General features: G+C 48.9%; 1 protein-coding gene across 2 annotated transcripts in view; it reads right to left on the bottom strand.

Moving 5' to 3' along the window:
* Positions 1-18497, bottom strand: part of GTPBP1 (GTP binding protein 1) — a 26840-nt gene extending 8343 nt beyond the window's left edge. For both annotated transcript variants that reach the window (XR_008681714.2, XM_055394294.2), the window contains exons 1-9: positions 18125-18497; positions 15414-15525; positions 9018-9198; positions 8153-8501; positions 4306-4429; positions 3374-3488; positions 1375-1519; positions 1076-1258; positions 178-313 (exon numbers count right to left, since the gene is read on the bottom strand). Coding sequence is in view for 1 of the 2 variants with exons in the window: in XM_055394294.2 (XP_055250269.1) it covers positions 178-313; positions 1076-1258; positions 1375-1519; positions 3374-3488; positions 4306-4429; positions 8153-8501; positions 9018-9198; positions 15414-15525; positions 18125-18316 (1537 nt within the window). In the remaining variant the exon portion in view is untranslated. The remainder of the gene's footprint in view (positions 1-177; positions 314-1075; positions 1259-1374; positions 1520-3373; positions 3489-4305; positions 4430-8152; positions 8502-9017; positions 9199-15413; positions 15526-18124) is intronic.

Here is an 18497-nt window from a genome sequence, read left to right as displayed (position 1 = left end):
AGTGCTCGGTTAGTGTTTGCAAGAATGAACAGACCACAGGCTGCAGCTTGCAGGTGGAACAGAAGGGATGGCATCACTAAACAGGACAGAGACCTGCCTCTTGGCTGCAGCTGAAACTTTGGGGTGTAGGCTGCTGGAGCTGGGGACTTCTGGCTGGCAATGCCCTTTGACACCTACCCATGGCCTGGTACCGCGGGCTGATTGTGGTGGGGTGGTGAAGGACCAGGATTTCGGCCTCAAACTCCCAGGAAGCTTGGGGATTCAGGCGTGGAGAAACCATCACCATGCCCTTCCGGATGGACGAGCGCTTGATCTGAAAACAAGAGGGAACCCCAGACCTCAGGGACAGTAAGGCTGTCTGGCTTCATGCCCTGGTGTGGCGGGGCAGGAGTCCCTCTGGGAACCGGGACCAACAGGGCCTTGACCTCTCATTGCGCTGGACCAAAAGCTTTCTAGGGCAGACCGTCCCAGACAGACTTTAGGGCTCCGTCAGGGAGTAGTTACTGGGGGATCAGGAAAGACTTCAGTCAGAAAGTGTCATTTCAGCCAGACCTTGTGGATGGGCTGGAATTAAGTGAGTGGTGAAAGGGCAAAGGCAGGCAAGTACTCAAGTGGGAGAAATAGGGTAAGCACAATATGACTGACGGAAAGTAGAAAGTCTGGCCTTGCTGGTTAATTTGTTTCGTGGGAAAAGTGCGTGACCCAGGAGCCAGCAGTCACCCCAGTCCCCTGCCCCAGGAACTGAAAGCTGAATGGCAAGAGAATCTGCTATAGACCTCAATAGCCCCGGGTAGAAAGACCCTCTGCACAGCAGGCAGGCCCCCAGCTGACCTCACCCCCGGTGCAGGGTACCACGGCCAGACACTGTGGAGGAACAGAGCTCAGGAGGCCGCAGGCCTGGTGTGCTCCCCAAGGGCCTGACAAGTCACTCAGGCTCTCTGAGCCTCAGTTTCCTCATCTGTAAAAGTGAGGTCAGCACTCCCTGCCTTGCAGAGCAGCTGTTGAGAGCTGGAGATGAGTCAGAGCCCAGTGTGATGCAGAGCCCGAGGGAGCTTGTAGCTTTCTCCACACTCACCTTCTTCAGTGCGAAGGAGGCAGTCTGGCCCCCGCGCACCTCCTTGACAGGCATGCGCTTGCGATGGATGGATTTGACAGCAATCGACAGGAAGTTACCCAGGGGATCTGGGCCCAGCAGCAGTGTGTCGTTCAGCTTGATCAGGCCCCTCAGTGTTGTCCCAGACACCACGGTCCCCACACCCTGCAGAGAAGACCCTGGCCCAGTGAGTCCATCCGCAGCACAGGCTGGCCCCGACAGCCCTGGAGGAAGCACCGCTCAGCGCTCCAACCCTGTTCAGTCCACCGAAACCCACGCACCGGGACGGAGTAGGTGTCGTCAATCTGAAACTCAGCAGGCTCCTCCTCCCGGTAGCTGGTGCGAGGGGAGAGGAGGTTGAGGAACATCTTTAGCAGGTCGAGGTTCTCGCCTGTGACGTTGGAGATTTGGAATATCGGGCACATCCTGGTGGGGGGGCGGTGTAGAGAGAGGAAGAAAGGCACTCGTGTGGCGAGCTCCTGCCTGAGCGGGGAGGAGCAGCAGGGGGACTCCTGGCACAGATGCTGCGACTGAGGGTGCCCCCACCACACCTTCACTGGCCTCCCAGGCCCCGCCTAGCCCACCGACCTGTGCCTGAGGCCTCCTCTCCTTACACCGTTTTGTCCCTGAAATCTGTCCCCTCCTCTCTTGTCTTGGCACCACTGCCCTATTCCGGGTGCTCGTGAGTACCCCTTCTTCTTACAGCGCACACATCCTTAAATCCTTAACCAACTCTCCACTGAAGAGATACCAGCCGGAATCCCTCCTCCTGACACCCCTACCGGTTTATTTCTCTCAGAGTCCTATATTCCAGCTGGACTGGAGAATCCTCCCTTCTCCTCAAAGCTTTTTTCATTCCCATGCACTTGTTCATTCTAATCCGCCTGCCTGGGTTCCTTCCCTCTTATCCAACTACCAAATCCTCTCATCTGGGGACTGTACTCAACATGAATGGCCCATCTCTAATGCTGCGTCCTTCTAGAGAATCTTCCCCAGATGGGTGCCCCTGACTCCCTCTGAGTTTCCAGAAAAACTTTTTTCAAAAAAATACTGAAGTACAGTAGTTGATTTACAGTGCTCAATTTTTCTGTAAAGTGACTCAGTTATACACATACATATATATTCAATATATAATTTTCTATATTCTTTTCCATTATGGTTTGTCATAGGATACTGAATATGCTACACAGTAGAAGCTCATTATTTATCCATTCTATATATAATAGTTTCCTGCCTATCTGCTATCCATGGTTAATCAAACTTCTCAAGATCAGGAACTACACGTTTGCTACATCTAGAATAAGGACTGGACAGAACAGGCACTCAACAAAATGAATGAATTGAAATGGGGCCAACTGAGACATACCCCCTCTGCTGGCCAACTGGTGGTACTAAAGACAGTGCTAGGGCAGAGAGAGGCCAAAAAGTCGGGCTGCTCTGGGTCCTGTGGCAAACAGCCCCAAGAGAAGAAGCGGGGTCAACAAAATGCACTACTGCCAAGAGACCATCTTTGACCAAGAAGCCGACCGCCCTGAAGACAAGGACTGTGCCCAAGTCAACTTTGAGTCCTCAATGCTTAAATGAAAAGCCCAGCTCAGAACAAACATCCAATAAATATTTATGGGATCAAGGAATTCCCTGGCAGTCAACCACTTTCACTGCTGGCCTGGGTTCAATTGTGGTCTGGGAACTAAGAGCCCAAAAGTCGTCCAGCACGGCCAAAAATATATATATATTTATAGAATCAAAGGACATGCTAATGAGTAAATGCCAAAACTCATCTGGGATTAGAGAGTTTTTGAGAAACAACAGTATAAAAAAACTAGGGACTTCCCTGGTGGTCCAGTGGCTAAGAGTCTGCACTCCCAATACAGGGGGCCTGGGTTTGATCTCTGGTCAGGGAACTAGATCCGGAATGCCGCAAACAAGACCCAGTGCAGCCAAATAAATAAAATGTACTGATTTTAAAAGTCAATAGAAAAAAAAAAAAATAAAAGTCAATAGAAAGTTATAAAAATGGCTATCAGACAGCAGCCACGCGCAGTGCTAAGTGCTTTACATATATCATTGCCAACACTTCCAAGAGCCCTATGAAGAAGATAATATCCGTTTCACAGATAAGGACACTGAAGTCTCAGCTAGTACTCCAACCTCAGTGAGGCCAGCACCTCAGAATCCAGGTCACCTCATACAGCCCCTGAGCAACATCGCTGAGAGCAGAATCATCTATCGCAACCAATCTCTGTGCCTGCGCCCAAGTGACTGCTCCCTACCCATTACCTCTCAGAGCTGAAGTTGGAGGCTGTAACAATCACATCGTCCTTGCTCTGCACCAGCACAGGGATCTTCCGGCAGCCTGGTGACTTCAGCAGGCGCTGTAATAGCTTCAGGGTTTCTTAAAGGGTGAAATGGAACAAAATTAGGGGGACACAGCCTTCTATTTGGCCAGGCTTCCAAGGCAAGACAGGTCCACTCATTACTGACGCAGCAGGAGACAGACAGACGCATAGTGTTAAATGCCATAATGCCTGGAGAAGAGAAGGAGGGCCAAAACTGGGTGAACGCTTGCCAGAGTAGGAGGAGACTGATAGGGAGTGTGTGCTCAGGTCACAGGTCTGAAACCTGTCAGGCTTCTCTGGGGTCTCTAGAAGACTCACATCCTATACGCAAGTGACTTGGGGCTCCATGAGAGGGACAGTATTGTTTCTAGAGTGCTCTGTTTCCTGGGAAAAAATTCATCTGACAAGAGGATCTCTAGGATATTTAGACACCTACAGAAGCCCTTAGGAGGCCCTCCAGAAGGATCCTTCTCTAATTCTCTTCCACCATCTCTAGCCTAGTCTTGCAACTCTGTTTTGAAAGCTTTGGTTGCAAAAGGCCATCAGACTCTCTGCCCAAATGTCTCCATACATGCCCAGCTTAGATGGTAAAACCCAACCCCTTCTGCCTAGAACCTGAAAAGAGATGCTAGATCAGGGCCTTCAGGGATCCTGCATTTGTAACCAGAAGAACAATAAGCAGGAGGTAACTCTAGGCTGTGCTCAGACCAAGAGCCAAACAGGGAGGGAGCAGAAGTCTCTGGGCTGGTGGACATGCAGGCCAAAGTCTACACACAGTACAGGGAAGCAGAAGATCACAGGCTGCAGCCCTGGCGGCAGATCACCAAGGAGCCACCGTGGGTGACTGTGCCATAGACTGCCGCCTGCGCTTACCTTGTAGGATGTTGGCAGGACACATGTCAATCTTGGTGACCACCACAAACACAGGCACGTTGAGGGCCAACGCCAAGCCCAGGTGCTCCTTGGTCATCCCTACGATGCCAGCGTTGCTGCCCACCTGCCCCAACACAGAAAGAACTATCAGGACAAGGGGCAGAGAGAGTTTGTGTGCCCACAGTGGATGATGGGTGGGCACAGGGGCCCAAGGAAGGCTGAGGGAAGAGCGCAGTCTCATCTCTAGGGCCACCATCAGAACGGAAAACAAGGGGCACAAGTCTTGGGCCAGAAACCAAACAGCTGTAGCTGAAGGCTGGGCTGGGCACAGACCACTTTACCCTCCCATATAACAAGACGGCCTATCAAAATCTGAGGAGATCTGGAGGCAATACAAAAAAAGACAAACTCAGGCTGGGAAAAGAGCTGTCCAGAGTCATCAAGGTGGATTCAGTAACATCCCTGGCCCCCAGTAACCCTAGCCATGAAATGGGAGGGTAATAATATTCACTTTAAAGGGTTCACTTGAGGTTTGAATAACCAAACGTGTCAAAGGTCCACACTGAACTAGCAGGAATTAGGTCTTCATGCAAGAGCTGCTGCTACTGCTGTTACCATTCCTTCCTGTAACAATAAACATTTTCAAATATCATAAAGGCCAGTTACATGAATTAATGCACTGCACAAGTATGCCTGCAAAAGAAAGAGGAAATTCCTCTCCACGGATACAGGGAAATCTAAGATATGTTTGAAGGGCAGAAAAGCAAGGTGGTATGCACAGTGCTACCATGAAGACTGGTGATTAGATCACTGTTTGAAAAAAAAGCAGCTGCAACACATCCGGGGAGCATCTGAGACAATGTAAATGCTTTTAGACTAGATACTATATGACATTAGTGAACTCTCATTCATCTTCTTGGGTGCAAAAACTGTAGCAGACTGAGCGCTAAAGTATTTTAGGACCTGTGAGAGGCATTTGGGGTGAAGAGTCACAATGTCTATAATATAATCTACTTTCAATATATACACGTTTGCTGGTATGATTACAAAATAGTTCTAGAGGATGTATAAGAAAGTGGCAGTACTGGTTGCCTCTGGAGAAAATGGAACAGAGGCAGAAGAGAGACTTCTCACTCTAAAGTGGAAAGTCTCTAAAGTCCTTCAGTTCAGTTCAGTTGCTCAGTCGTGTCCGACTCTGCAACCCCATGAATCACAGCACGCCAGGCCTCCCTGTCCATCACCAACTCCCAGAGTTCACTCAAACTCATGTCCATCGAGTCAGTGATGCCATCCAGCCATCTCATTCTCTGTCGTCCCCTTTGCCCGCCCCCAATTCCTCCCAGAATCAGAGTCTTTTCCAGTGAGTCAACTCTTTACATGAGGTAGCCAAAGTATTGGAGTTTCAGCTTTAGCATCAGTCCTTCCAATGAACACCCAGGACTGATCTCCTTTAATGGACTGGTTGGATCACCTTGCAGTCCAAGGACTCTCAAGAGTCTTCTCCAACACCACAGTTCAGAAGCATCAATTCTTTGGTGATCAGCTTTCTTCACAGTCCAACTCTCACATCTATACATGACCACTGGAAAAACCATAGCCTTGAATAGACGGACCTTTGTTGACAAAGTAATGTCTCTGCTTTTTAATATGCTATCTAGGTTGGTCATAACTTTCCTTCCAAGGAGTAAGCGTCTTTTAATTTCATGGCTGCAATCAGCATCTGCAATGATTTTGGAGTCCCAAAAAATAAAGTCTGACACTGTTTCCACTGTTTCCCCATCCAATTCCCATGAAGTGATGGGACCAGATGCCATGATCTTAGTTTTCTGAATGTTGAGCTTCAAGCCAATATTTTCACTTTCCTCTTTCACTTTCATCAAGAGCCCTTGCTGCTGCTGCTAAGTCGCTTCAGTCATGTCTGACTCTGTGCGACCCCATAGGCAGCCGCCGACCAGGCTTTGCTGTCCCTGGGATTCTCCAGGCAAGAAACACTGGAGTGGGTTGCCATTTCCTTCTAATTTTTGTACCATACGCATGTATTACTCACTAAAAGAAAATAAGGTTAAAATTGCCATGAAGTACTTATACAGGGTTTCATACATTCCAGAGTGTTTTCAAGTGGTGCTCTCGCTGGTCATCACAGTTCCCAGGGGAGCTATTACCCCACCTACACTGATCCCACACATGTTCCCTCTGCCTACACCACGACCTCTCTACCATCTTCCTCCTAAATCTTCCCATCCCTCCGACCGCCTTTCCTAACCTACCCAGATCTACTTCTCTTCTTCCAAGAGGGATAAGAGAATACTCTCTCTCTGCTGTCTCTATATTTTCAAGGTTTTGGTTGTGTGTGTTTTTTTTTTAATTGATTGCCATGAAACAATAATCAAGTATTTCATTGTTTTCTACAGAGATTTTTAGCATTTAGCTCCTGACCTAAAAGTCAAATAATATATAACATCTCATCTGGGGTGAAGACATGTCCATCAATCACTGTAGCCATGTGGGAGACCCAGGTTTGATTCCTGGGTTGGGGAGATCCCCTGGAAAAGGAAATGGCAACCCATTCCAGTATTCCTGTCCAGAAAATCCCATGGACAGAGGAGCCTAGAGGGCTATAGCCCATAGGGTCGCAAAGTGACTGACACTAACTAACTGTAGCTCAGTTAGAAAAACACTCATTTTAAACTGATTTCTATACCCTTCTTAATTTTAATCCAACAACTGCCCCAAATACACTCTATGCTCTTCCTCTAAAACCCCTTCGGGAAGAGCAGCTTTCCTTGGCCAGTCAAGGTTGGTAAGGGTCCTTTGCAACGTCCAAAGATACAGGAGATGAAATCACACTGAGATCCTAAGAACCTTGGGCAGAGAGCTGACGAGAGTGTTCACACATATGCTCTGCCTCTCTCTGCTCTCCAGTCTGGAGAGAATTTGCCCGAGAACCTGTTCGTTGGGCAATTTGATCAAGTCTGTATTGAACAGATGCTTTCATTTACTACACTTATTAATACAGGCAGCTGGAGGGACTGGGAAATGGGGAAGGACTTTGAGAAGGATTTGCCAAAGGAAAACCAGCTTGCCTGCGCTCCGTGAAAGCTATGAAGTCATGACCAAGGCTGTGGGCCTCACAGACACCTATTCTCTGGCCAGGAAGATCCAAGAGACCCAACTGCAGGATTCACAACGTGATCCGGCCCAGAAGCCTCTGCTCCCTTCCCTCTTCAGTTTATCCACTTGGTGAGGTGCTGAAAAGTCTATTCCCACCAGACTGTGAGCTCTATGGGTGCTCAGGACAGCCTGTTCACGGCTCTATTTTCAGGCTTGGCACAGTGCCAGGCACACAGACGCCTCTCAACAAGTAGCTGTGAGAGGCGGACACCAGTTCCAGGCTTCAGAAGAGACCACCTCTTGAGCCCCTTGGTGGCTGGCTATGCCCTCGCCTCCATTTTGTCCCCAGGCTGCCCCATCTCTGAGGGTGCTGCCCAATATCATCTCAAAACAGCCCGACCCCAGGAGGAAACACCTTTCAGAGGTGTTTCCTTTCAGAAGGTAGTAAGAAACGCCCCAGGAGAACCCTCCTCTACACCTCTCTGAAAAACAAGAGAGGTCTGCAAATGGCACCTTGGTTTCTCTTCGAGGATCTCTTCCTGGCCTCACCTAGGAGAAAGATCAAGGTACACCCTTGAGAAGACTGGGCACCCTTGCAACACTTGTCGTCCTTATCCGGTTTCAAAGCCCTAAACCAAAAGACTCCTGCCTCAGAACAATTTTAAACACTTGCATACCACCACATCCCAGGAGCCTAGCTAAAGCCCCCTGCCCTCCTCACCAGCACCTCACTTACCATCAGCATGCAGAAGTCAGGCAAATGGCCAGTCATGCCAAAGACAGTGGTCTTCAGGTACTTCTCATGGCCAGCCAAGTCGATGAAGGTAATCACCTTAGTGGATTTCTCACAGATCTTTGTCCACTCCAGGCTGCCACCGTGGCTGTCTGGCTTGTTTACGACATTTCCTTCACTGTCAAAGCCCAGAATGTCGTTGCCCACACTGCTGGTGCGACCTGACTCAATCTCATGTTTGTGGCGGAAGAGTTTCTGGCGGGCAAAGCCTCGCCCATTGTCCAGCTCCCCGTGTGTCAAGACTCCCAGAAGCGTGCTTTTGCCAGCATCCACATTGCCCACAACCGCTACCCTGCATGTACACAAACCCATACATTTGTGCGTGAGTTGGCAGGTGAGTGAAGTGAACCCCAGCAACCGGACCTGTAGGGACGGGCTCACCCCTGGGCCCCTCCAGCTCTCTGCTCCTTCAAGTCATGGGTGAGCACGTTGGGAATGCTCTTGGAGCTGTACCCAGGGACTAGAATGTTACTCAGGAGGAACTGAGCTCCCCGACAGGAGCCCTAAAGCCGAGAGGGGCACACGCTGCTCTCCTCCATGAGGGGAGAGCAAGTGCCCCCACAAAGTGGCCACAGCACGCAGGGCTGGCCTCCCTCCCACTCTTTCCAAATGGGAGGATTTAAAGATGAAAAAGTATGGAAACAGAAAATGGAGCCATTGATGTCACTGGACACTCTTTTCAGGCCTCAGGAGGCAAAAGGACGAAGTGAATGTGCCTGATGTCAAAGGCTCAATCACCTTCTCTGTGGTGCCCGGGACCCCAAGGTCATGCTGCAGGGGACCTGGAACTGTTCAGGGGCCCCCTCACCTGACTTCCAGGAAGTCATTGTCTCCTACTCGTTTTCGGACCAGGTAATCGCGCACTCGACCCCCGGCCTCTTGCCGCTCCCGCAGGAGGATGACATCAGCCTCTATCTGCTCTGCCATGCTCTTCACGGTGGCGTAGGAGGCCTCCATGTCAGCTTCACTCAGCCCGTACTCAGTCCCATCTGGTGACAAGAGTCCACACGTCAGCCTGCCACCAAGTCAGCCAGTTAACCAGCCATCACCAGGGCCCCACCCTGGGCACTGCCGAACATGGCTCTCTCTCTACCTGACACTTCCAACACTCGGGCACGTGTGGAGTTCATAAGTAACAGGGCTTCCCCATTAAGCAGGGCAGTCATTAATTCCTTCAATGATAATCATGGAGACTCTCCCAGGTTTCATGCCAAGTCTCATGCTGGGTACTGGGAATACAGGTGCCCTTGGCGGGTTCACAGCCCAGCGGGAGAGACAGGAAATTAATTAATTGCCATACTGCTTGAGTGCTGTACTAAAGAACGGTACAAAGAGAATGTAAAGCATGAGCAACTAGCATTGCCTAGGGAAGCTGAACACGGCTTTGCAGGGCGCTGACTTCAAGCTGGGACTCCTAACATGAAAAACGGGCCTGCAGAGAAAGGAGGGAAGACATGCTAGGCAGCAGAGCAAAGCATGGAGCCCGGCAAATCACGCCACATTCAGGGACCGAGAAGCAGCTTGGTGAGCTGGGGAGCAGGATGTCAAGTGGCGGGAGACCACATGACAGGTGGAAATGGTTAGGCAGGTGAACGTCACACAGCAGCAACACACACATATACCAGGGAGGGGGGCCTCAGGGGTTACACGGGGGAGTAACATGATCAGATCGCTGTGGGACAGGAAGATCTCTGGAGCAGCAGTGTAAAGTGTGTGCTGGCAAGCGAGAGACCAGAAACGGGGAGCGAAGGTTAGAAAAGAATTCTAATAATACAGTTAAAAGATAACAAGGACAGGAGACAAAGGAAAATGGGGAGAGAATTTATGAATGGCTTTAGGGACAGATTTTTCAGAGGTGGCTCAGGTGAAATATCCAGCAAGGAGCTGGCAAAAATGAGTCTGAGCTTAGGATGAGGGAGGAAGGACCAATCAATCAGTAATTTATGGTGCCTACTGTCTGCCAATATGGTCAGGTGCTTCCCACACGGAGTCATATTTAATCCCCACAGTAGCCGCTTCCGCCTCCCTCCAGCCTGTCTCCTCCCCTGGGCTCACCCCCAGCATGTGCCCCCCCTCTTTTCTTTGCTGCCCCCCAAGACCCTGCAGCTCCTCTCAGCCGCTTCTGCTCCTGCCCTTATAAACAAGTCCAGGTCACTCCTAAACTCAAGGAGGCCCAGCCTCTGTCCCTGTGGCCCAGCGAATGAACGGCGCCACCGTCCCCACCACCTACTCACTGACCTGATGCCTCTGGAAAAAAACCGCTTTTCAAGTCATCAGTGGCCTTCTATGCCCTTATCCAAAGTCCTTTTCTCGAGCCCTGCAGAGTCAACGCCACTGGCCACCGTCCCTCTGTTGACTGAAGCACTTCACTCCCACTCTGCTTGCCTATAACCCAAACTGTTTTTCCTTTCATTTATTTACTTTTGGCCATGCCTTGCCACATGTGGGATTAGTTCCCCGACCAGGGATCAAACCAGTGCCCCCTGCACTGGGAGCGCGAAGCCTTGACCATTAAACCACCAGAGAAGTCCCCCAACTTCTTCTGCTTCACCTCCCTCCCTCTGGTTCCTCCTTCTGTCTCTTCTGCTGGCTCTTCCTGCTCCTGCCCCTCGATGCCAGCCTTTTTCAGTAGTTGGTCAGTGGCCCTCTTCTCTGTCCTTGAACATGCCCCTCGACCATCTGAATATTCTATGGCTTCCACTGTCATTTGAAAACTACAAAAAACATTCATAACTAGTCCTCTTTCCAGAGCTCTATCCACTCCCTTTTTAAACAACAGCACAAAAACTAACAGCATTAACAAAGCATTTCAGTCCTCCCTGTAGCCCTATGAATTAGATACTACTGTTCCCATTTAGTATTGGGGTACACAGAACCCAGAAGTCTCAGAGCTGGGAGGGAACAGAGCGGCCATGGGTCTTCTGATTCCACACCTAGAGCCTTTTCCTTTGGCAAGGGCTCCTCTTAATGCCAGATCAGTTCCTTTTCCTGCCTTCCCTGTTTCTGATGACACCACTATCCTTGCAGTCACCCAAGATTAATACTCATCACTCTAGTCCTGCCAAGTCTAGCTTTCCTTGTTCCTGCTCTCCTTTCTTTGCCAGTCCAATGTCACCAGCCTGATTCAGGCCCTTATTTACCTGAATCACCACAAGATCCCTAACTGGTCTTAGCAAATCCCATCTGTTTCCTCCAACCCATCCAGCATAGATGCACAAGCTCGAGTTCCTAAACAATGCACAGCTCTGCTGTTGCCACTTTCGAGTCAAAGCCTTGGAAGGGCTCCCCAGGCCCGGCAGCGTTCAGTTCTAACTCCTTAGAGGCATCCATCATTTACTCCACCCTTTCCCCATCCTCCCCTCCTCAACTCTGTTCCGGGCAGACGGCCCAGTCACCATCCCCATGTTCTCTGCACTCTGCCAGCTCTACACCTTTGCTCATGTATTTCCTACCCTGGAAAGCCAATTGGCACATCTCCACTTGTCAAAAGCCTACCCATTCTGCTCCCTTATGAAGTTCACCACGGAATAGTGTTTCGGATGTGTCTTCACCCACTATACACAAGCATCTTGAGGATAAGGACCCTATCTCAAATATCCCTGGACACTCCAAGAGGGGTGCTTTTCCTATACCAAGTCTGCAAGTGTCTGCAAAATGCTAAAACAAATGAAAAAAGAGGGAGCAGTTCGGTCAAGGAGCTTCTAAATGCATGGCCAACTGAGCTCTGGGAATCTTCTGGATTAAAGAAGGGCTTGGAACTGTTCCTGAGAGAAGGCCGGCTACCTTGCCATTCTGGCCAGATCCCCAAACTCTATCCAACCTTTTCTGCTTCTGTTACATTGGAAAGCAATGCTTTCAGGTTCTATCTCACACCAGGCGGCAATCAACAGTATCACCTATCCATCCAGGGCTCCCAGTATTCTGTGACTGAAAATACCCCCAGTCACATCAGCCTTCTCCAGCATGTCCTCACTTGGTAGGAGTAGAAAAAAAGCCAAGGAGAAAAGCCAGAGGGCTTTTCAATCACTCAGGGCCACACATTAAGCCACGCGGGAAGCTAGTCAGATTTCGGTCCTGCCTCCTGACTCACCCTCCTGCTCAATATGCAGCTAGGGGGTCCCCAAACTTTTAGGACACAAGTCTAAATGCTTTGGTATGGCATTCAAAGACTCTCAGAGCTGGGCCCTGACTACCTGTCCAGTCTCCCTGACACTCCCAATCTCACCCTCACTCCCGCTTTACTGAATCACCTCTGATCCACCAAATACTCCACAATCACAGTGCCTCCATGCCTCTGTGCTTGTGGCTTTCTCGGCTCACTAACTACTGCCTCCACTCATCTAGGAAACTCCTACTCATCCTTTAGAATTCACTCATCGGGCACCTCCTCCTTTAGAAAGGCTTTTAAGCCTTCTCTGACCCTGCCACAAAGTTATAATACTCCTCCCACATTTCCTGAACTTTTAATGCAGTACCTCGTTCTTAGAAAGTCATGATTTAATATTTGAGGAATGAACAGGTTCTTTTGGAAAGAGATCTCATGGTAAGTCAATTATAACCTGGAACCTTTAAAAAATGACTACTCTAACTATTAACACTAGCTAAGCATTTATATAGTGCTTACTATATGCCAAGTGTTAATCCTCACCATGATACCACGGGCTAGATTCTATTATTTTCTCCATTTTAAGGCAAGGAAAGAACCCATAAGGCAAACTCAGACCTGCCAGGTTCCAGAATCTGACCTAACTACAGAATTTGAACTAACTAATCACGGTGCCTCCTTTTAATATCAATCTTAAGAATGTATATTTAAAGAGCACAGTCCTCTGCCCTGTTTAGAATTTTTTAAAAACCTAATTTATCCATACAGATTTCTCTGAGGTGGGGGTGGTGGTGGTGGTACCATTAGCCCCATTTTACAGACGAAGGAAGCAGTAAACAGAGGGGAAGTACCAAATACACACAGGACATCAGTGATGAAGTTGACTCCTGGGGGCTTTGCATCTAGTTCAATCTTCCATTTGAAGTTCAACTTGTTTAACGAGTTGCAATCTTTTTCAACCTCTAAAGAATTCCAGCAGGAAGGAGTCACTATGAATCTAATAGCATCCAATTGGTAGATGCCAAGATAATGCTTGGGTGTGTAAGATACATGTTAATGAATGTTTGTTCTTATGCTTTGCCATGGGAGGGTTAATTAACTGTGAGCCATCAAGGTTTGGTAAAGTTCACTAAGAGTTCCTATTAAAGAATAAGGGAGCAGTGGGGGCTTTAAGGGGCTTCCCTGGTGGCTCCGACTGTAAAGAATCCGCCTGCAATGTAGGAGACCTGGGTTCAATCCCTGGGTTGGGAAGATGCTCTGGAGTAGGGAATGGCCACCCACTCCAGTATTCTGACCTGGAGAATTCAATGGACAGAGGAGCCTGGCTGGCGAGGGCCCACGGGTCGCAGAGTCGAACTCAACTGAGCTTTAAGAATCGGTATCTTCAACAAACAGTCCCAAGACTTGTCAGAATTGACCTAGATGTGGTTTTCTTCAATTTTGTAAGTTTTAAGTGATCTTTGAGTGACACAAAGGCTTTTCAAAAGGCCTAGTCACCAAATGGAATGGCTTTTTCTGAACCTAACTCTCCCTGCTGTCTCTGTAACACCAGACAATGCTGACCATCTCTCTCTCTCGACATGAACCTCCTGCTTTGCCTATCTCTCTCACCATGCCTTCTTTAAAGTGATAAGACCTGAAACTGGGGAGGTGGCAGCAAAGAGAAAGGAAAGGATAAACATGAGAAACATTTCAAAGCAGTATTGGGAGATCAAACCCTTCTTCCTTGTGTCAATTTTGCAACATTTCTAAATGCTGTTTTCTACTGAAGTTAATTATGTATATGCCATCTTTCCTTCTCAAGACAGAGGACAGATGTTAAGTATCCAAAAGTGTTTTGCAACAGTATCAAGACCTTAGAAGGATTCTTAGTAGATATTTGTCGAACAGTTCAAAACTGATTTTGAGATTCCTACCATCTTAGACTCACACTGTAAAAGAATTATTACCTGTCTTTATAAAAATCTACGTTCAGTAAAGAGAACTAGTCCTTTAATGATGCATGGAGGCCTACTTAAACTTGCAAAGACAACAGACAAGATCTAGTACAGGCTAAATTGATAACTGTTAAACAAGCCCAGCTGCCATTTTAGCAAAGATAATGTCTAAATGAAGACAAGAGTAAGCAGGCTTTGCATTGAGAGTATAAACTAGGAATGACCGGGATGGGAAGCCCAGGATATAATCTGGGATTCTGTCAGGGGGATGGCCTTCCTCTAAAATAATGGGCTCCTAAAGTGGAAACTCCAATACTTTGGCCACCTCATGCGATAAGTTGACTCACTGGAAAAGAGTCTGATGCTGGGAGGGATTGGGGGTGGGAGGAGATGGGGATGACAGAGAATGAGATGGCTGGATGGCATCACTGACTCGATGGACATGAGTTTGAGTGAGCTCCGGGAGTTGGTGATGGACAGGGAGGCCTGGCGTGCTGTGATTCATGGTGTCGCGGAGAGTCGGACACGACTGAGCGACTGAACTGAACTGAACTGAAAGTGGAATAAGAGGGCTGGAGGGCAATAACAAGTCCCTTCCAGAATGGCAACAAGCCTACATATGCGAAGGATCTCACAGCTATTCCCACTGAATGGTCAGTGTGAACCAGGGCAAGGCAGCCTAGCTGAAGAGAGAATTCTGGATGTCCTTTTCTTGCTGACATCAAGAAGTATCACAGAGGTTCTCTGCTAAGCAGGCAACAAGTAGCAATGGGATTGGTAAATCAGGCTTGGAGGGGAAGACCTAGAACTGCCTAGGGAAACTTAATTCTAGACCTAATGGTGACTTACTCTATTATCTCAGACAAGAAGTTTCCTTGCTCTGTGCTTCATCACACCTTACGCAAATGCAGGGTACTGGAAGCAGAAATGAAGCTTCTGTAAAATCTCTTGGAAAGTGAATCTTTAAAGTCAAGCACGTTAGGACACCACTAAGGTGGGAATTAACATTATCACTTTGTACTTTCACGTTCTCCCAAACAGTTCTGCAGACACTAAAGAATCACTGCAACTGAGACACACGAACAGGAAAAGTTGATAAAAGAGGGAAAATGTACTCTGAATAATGTTTTTAAAAATAAAGTGAAAGGAAAACTATGCTCACCTGATCCCTGCCCAATGACATATATGGTCTCTCCGCATCCCTCGTCCATCCTCTCCCACATTTGCCGAAGTAGGCTGTCATACTGCTCTGATGTAGGGCTCACTAGAACCAGCTAGAAGAGAAACCAACAGCCTTAGACCACACTTACTAGAAGAGTACCACAGCCAAAGCAGATCGATAGCCTGACCAAAGACCCTGACTGAACCCCACTGCGCCCTGACCTAAACTAGCTTTGCAGCCCTCTCATGGCCTCTTTGCCTCTCCTCAAACAGCCTTTGAGCTCAAGGCTTTATAAGTACGTTTGAACCCCAACCCACAGAATAGAAGGTGTGAGTAGCCTGCCTCCTGCTGCTTAACAGGAGGGGCAGGACCCACAGGGACTAACAATGTGACATTGTAAGTAGAAATTAATGAGCAGTGCTTTACACCAACATGCCAAGGTATTCTACCTGCAGCTTGCAACTCACAGGACAGGGATCTCATATACTGCCATGCTCTCCATCCAAGGCCAATGGTTCCCATAACAACATAAGAATTTTGTTCCATCTTGCCTGGGCTATCTTGATTATTTAGGAATCGGCAGTAAAAACTGCTGCAAGATTTATCTTTATCAACAAAACACCCTTACCTCTAAGATGGGTATCAACACCATCATTTTGTGAATTTCTGCCAATAACATTAAAATATCAACCACTTATTTGGGGAGGCTGTTTACCAACAGGCACGTCAAATCCCATTCTCTAACTGTCATGTGTGACCTTGGACAAAGAACTTAACCTCTGAGTCTCAGTTTTTTTAGTCTACAAAATGAAGATACTATTATCTACCTCCTAAGGCCACTGTAAAGACAAGATAACATGATAACAAGATAACATGTAAAGCATCCACTCCACAGCTCAGTAAGTGGTAATTACAGTTTTCCCCACCCAGTCATTCCTAAATGAAACTAGATACCGCAATTCACTAATTCTCTCTCTTTGGAAGCTCTCAGAGTCTTATGTCCATCCCTACATTTAACTATGGCAAGTATATATATACTTACAGCTTCTAACTTTTCCTCAGGAATCAGCCTATTTAACCCATCTCTTTTCTCTCATCACATCAGTTTTTTTCAATATCATCAATATTAATTTACATATAGCATCTTTAAAATAATGAGGACTTCCTCAGCTTCATGACGAAGACACACCTCCCTACCCTGGAACATTAAATAAGCTGGTCAGGAAATAAATCTGTTTGCAACTCTGCTGAGCCAGTTCCCACTGTTTTCAGGCTTCTTCAGCACCTTGGCTATGAGCTGACATCTAGTTCATTTGCTTCCGAGTCAAGTGCATCTCTTACAATTTCCTGAGTTGACTCATCAGAGCCTATACTTTGAACCTAGGTGCTGGGTCTTCTGCACTGTGTCCCACTGCCTCATACACTTCCCCTGATCATCCTCTCTTTGAACCTGGTCAGCCTCATTATGGCATTAGAGGCACCAGAGAGGACCCTGTGCTAAGGTGGAGCGCTAGCTTCTAAGTGCTCAGTGGAGACTAAAGGGAGAGAACTGTTGGTTTCAAGAAAGTTCTCTTCAGTTTAGATCAAGTTTCGTGCAGTTTTGTCACCATAGACTAAAAAATCACAAATGTTTTCAAAACTCACTAAACATCTCTATTGTAAGTATCCAACAACAGGTAGGAGGTGGGATGGGTGTGCTGTCTTGCATCAGCTGCTATTTAATCTGCACAGAGAATCATCAGTTCCTTCAATTTCCTTCAAACATTTACTGAGTAGTAAGTAACCAGCAGTGTAGTAGATTTCTTACATACGTTTCTCATTTTCACTACGTATTTGTACTAAAAAAGATGATGAAGCTGGAAAACTGAGAGGTTAAGACACTTTCCCAAGGTCACAGAGCCTTTTTAACTGGCAGGGCAGGAAAGGGAACCCAGCCGTTCCCACTCCCAAGCTGGCATTCTTTCCTTTAGCAACGTTAGGAACCTTCAAAACGCCAGTCCCAAATTATACTGAATTATTTATCCCCGCCCCCACCAACGCCAAGCAGAAGGTTGAGCCCTTAAAATCCTGCCCACCTTCACAAAAGCTCAGAAAACACGATCTAAAACGTCCTTCATTATTCCAGTCATACAAGATAAGGTTCCATTCCTAGAAGACGAAACTATGGGTCATGCCCATCTTTCACTTTTGTTTTGGGTGGATTTCTAAAGCAGACATTCTTGACTGAGGGACTACTTAATATTGCTTTCTGGACACCAGGAAGAGCCGCAGCTGCCTCCCGGCTCCCCCTCGGACTACCTGATCCTCCCGCGCTCGCCCTGCCCGAGCCACCTTCGACGCTCGGCTCCCGTGGACAGTCCACGGAGAGAGTCCCTCTCGATCTCCCGGGGAGGCGGCACCGCGTGGGGACCGCCACTGCGCGGGCAGCTGCCGGCGTCGGGCGCCCGCGTTCCACGTGGCGGAGCCGAGGGGTTGTGATCTCGGCGGGAGCGAGACGGCGGGGAGGCCGGGTGGGCGCCACCAGAGAAGGACGGCGGTGCCCGCGGGCAGCCAGAGCCGCCCCTCGCCCCGGAGCCCGCCGCGCGTCCCGCACTTACAGGTGGGCGGGCTCGGCGCCTCCCGCCCCCGCCGTCGCCCCAGAGACGGCTCGGCCCACCGGCCGGTTCCCCCTCAGTGCCCGGTCCCCCCAGCCGCCGGCGCCCGGGGCCTACCTTGCTGGTGAGGTCCAGCTCCGGTTCGCCGTTGAGCGCCTCGCCGTCCTCGCTGCAGTCCGAGTCGAAGCCGCCGTGGAGCCGGGCGGCAGCCGCCGCGGCCCTGGCCGCCCCCGGAGAGCTGGGCTCGGGGGCGAACATAGAGGCCGGGACCGGCGACTCCATCGGGGAGCGACTCCGCTCCGCCGCCATCTTTAATAACTTAGGCTAATTCGTAGCCGGCCTCCCCTCCCTCCTCAGCTTATTTGCCTAATCTATGCGCGGCCACGCCCCCATACCGTATCAGAATAATTTATACGAAACTTCTCCCGCCGCGTAGAGAGTGACACGTATCTCTAGCTAAGAAACAATCGACCGGCCCTCTCGGCCACCA

This window comes from Moschus berezovskii, chromosome 6, assembly GCF_049115385.1.
Source record: "Moschus berezovskii isolate FMDL1 chromosome 6, NW_MosBer_1.0, whole genome shotgun sequence".
Classification (NCBI taxonomy): Eukaryota; Metazoa; Chordata; class Mammalia; order Artiodactyla; family Moschidae; genus Moschus; species Moschus berezovskii.
The sequence above is the reverse complement of the archived record's forward strand: the minus strand, read 5'-3'. Positions and strand labels throughout refer to the sequence as shown.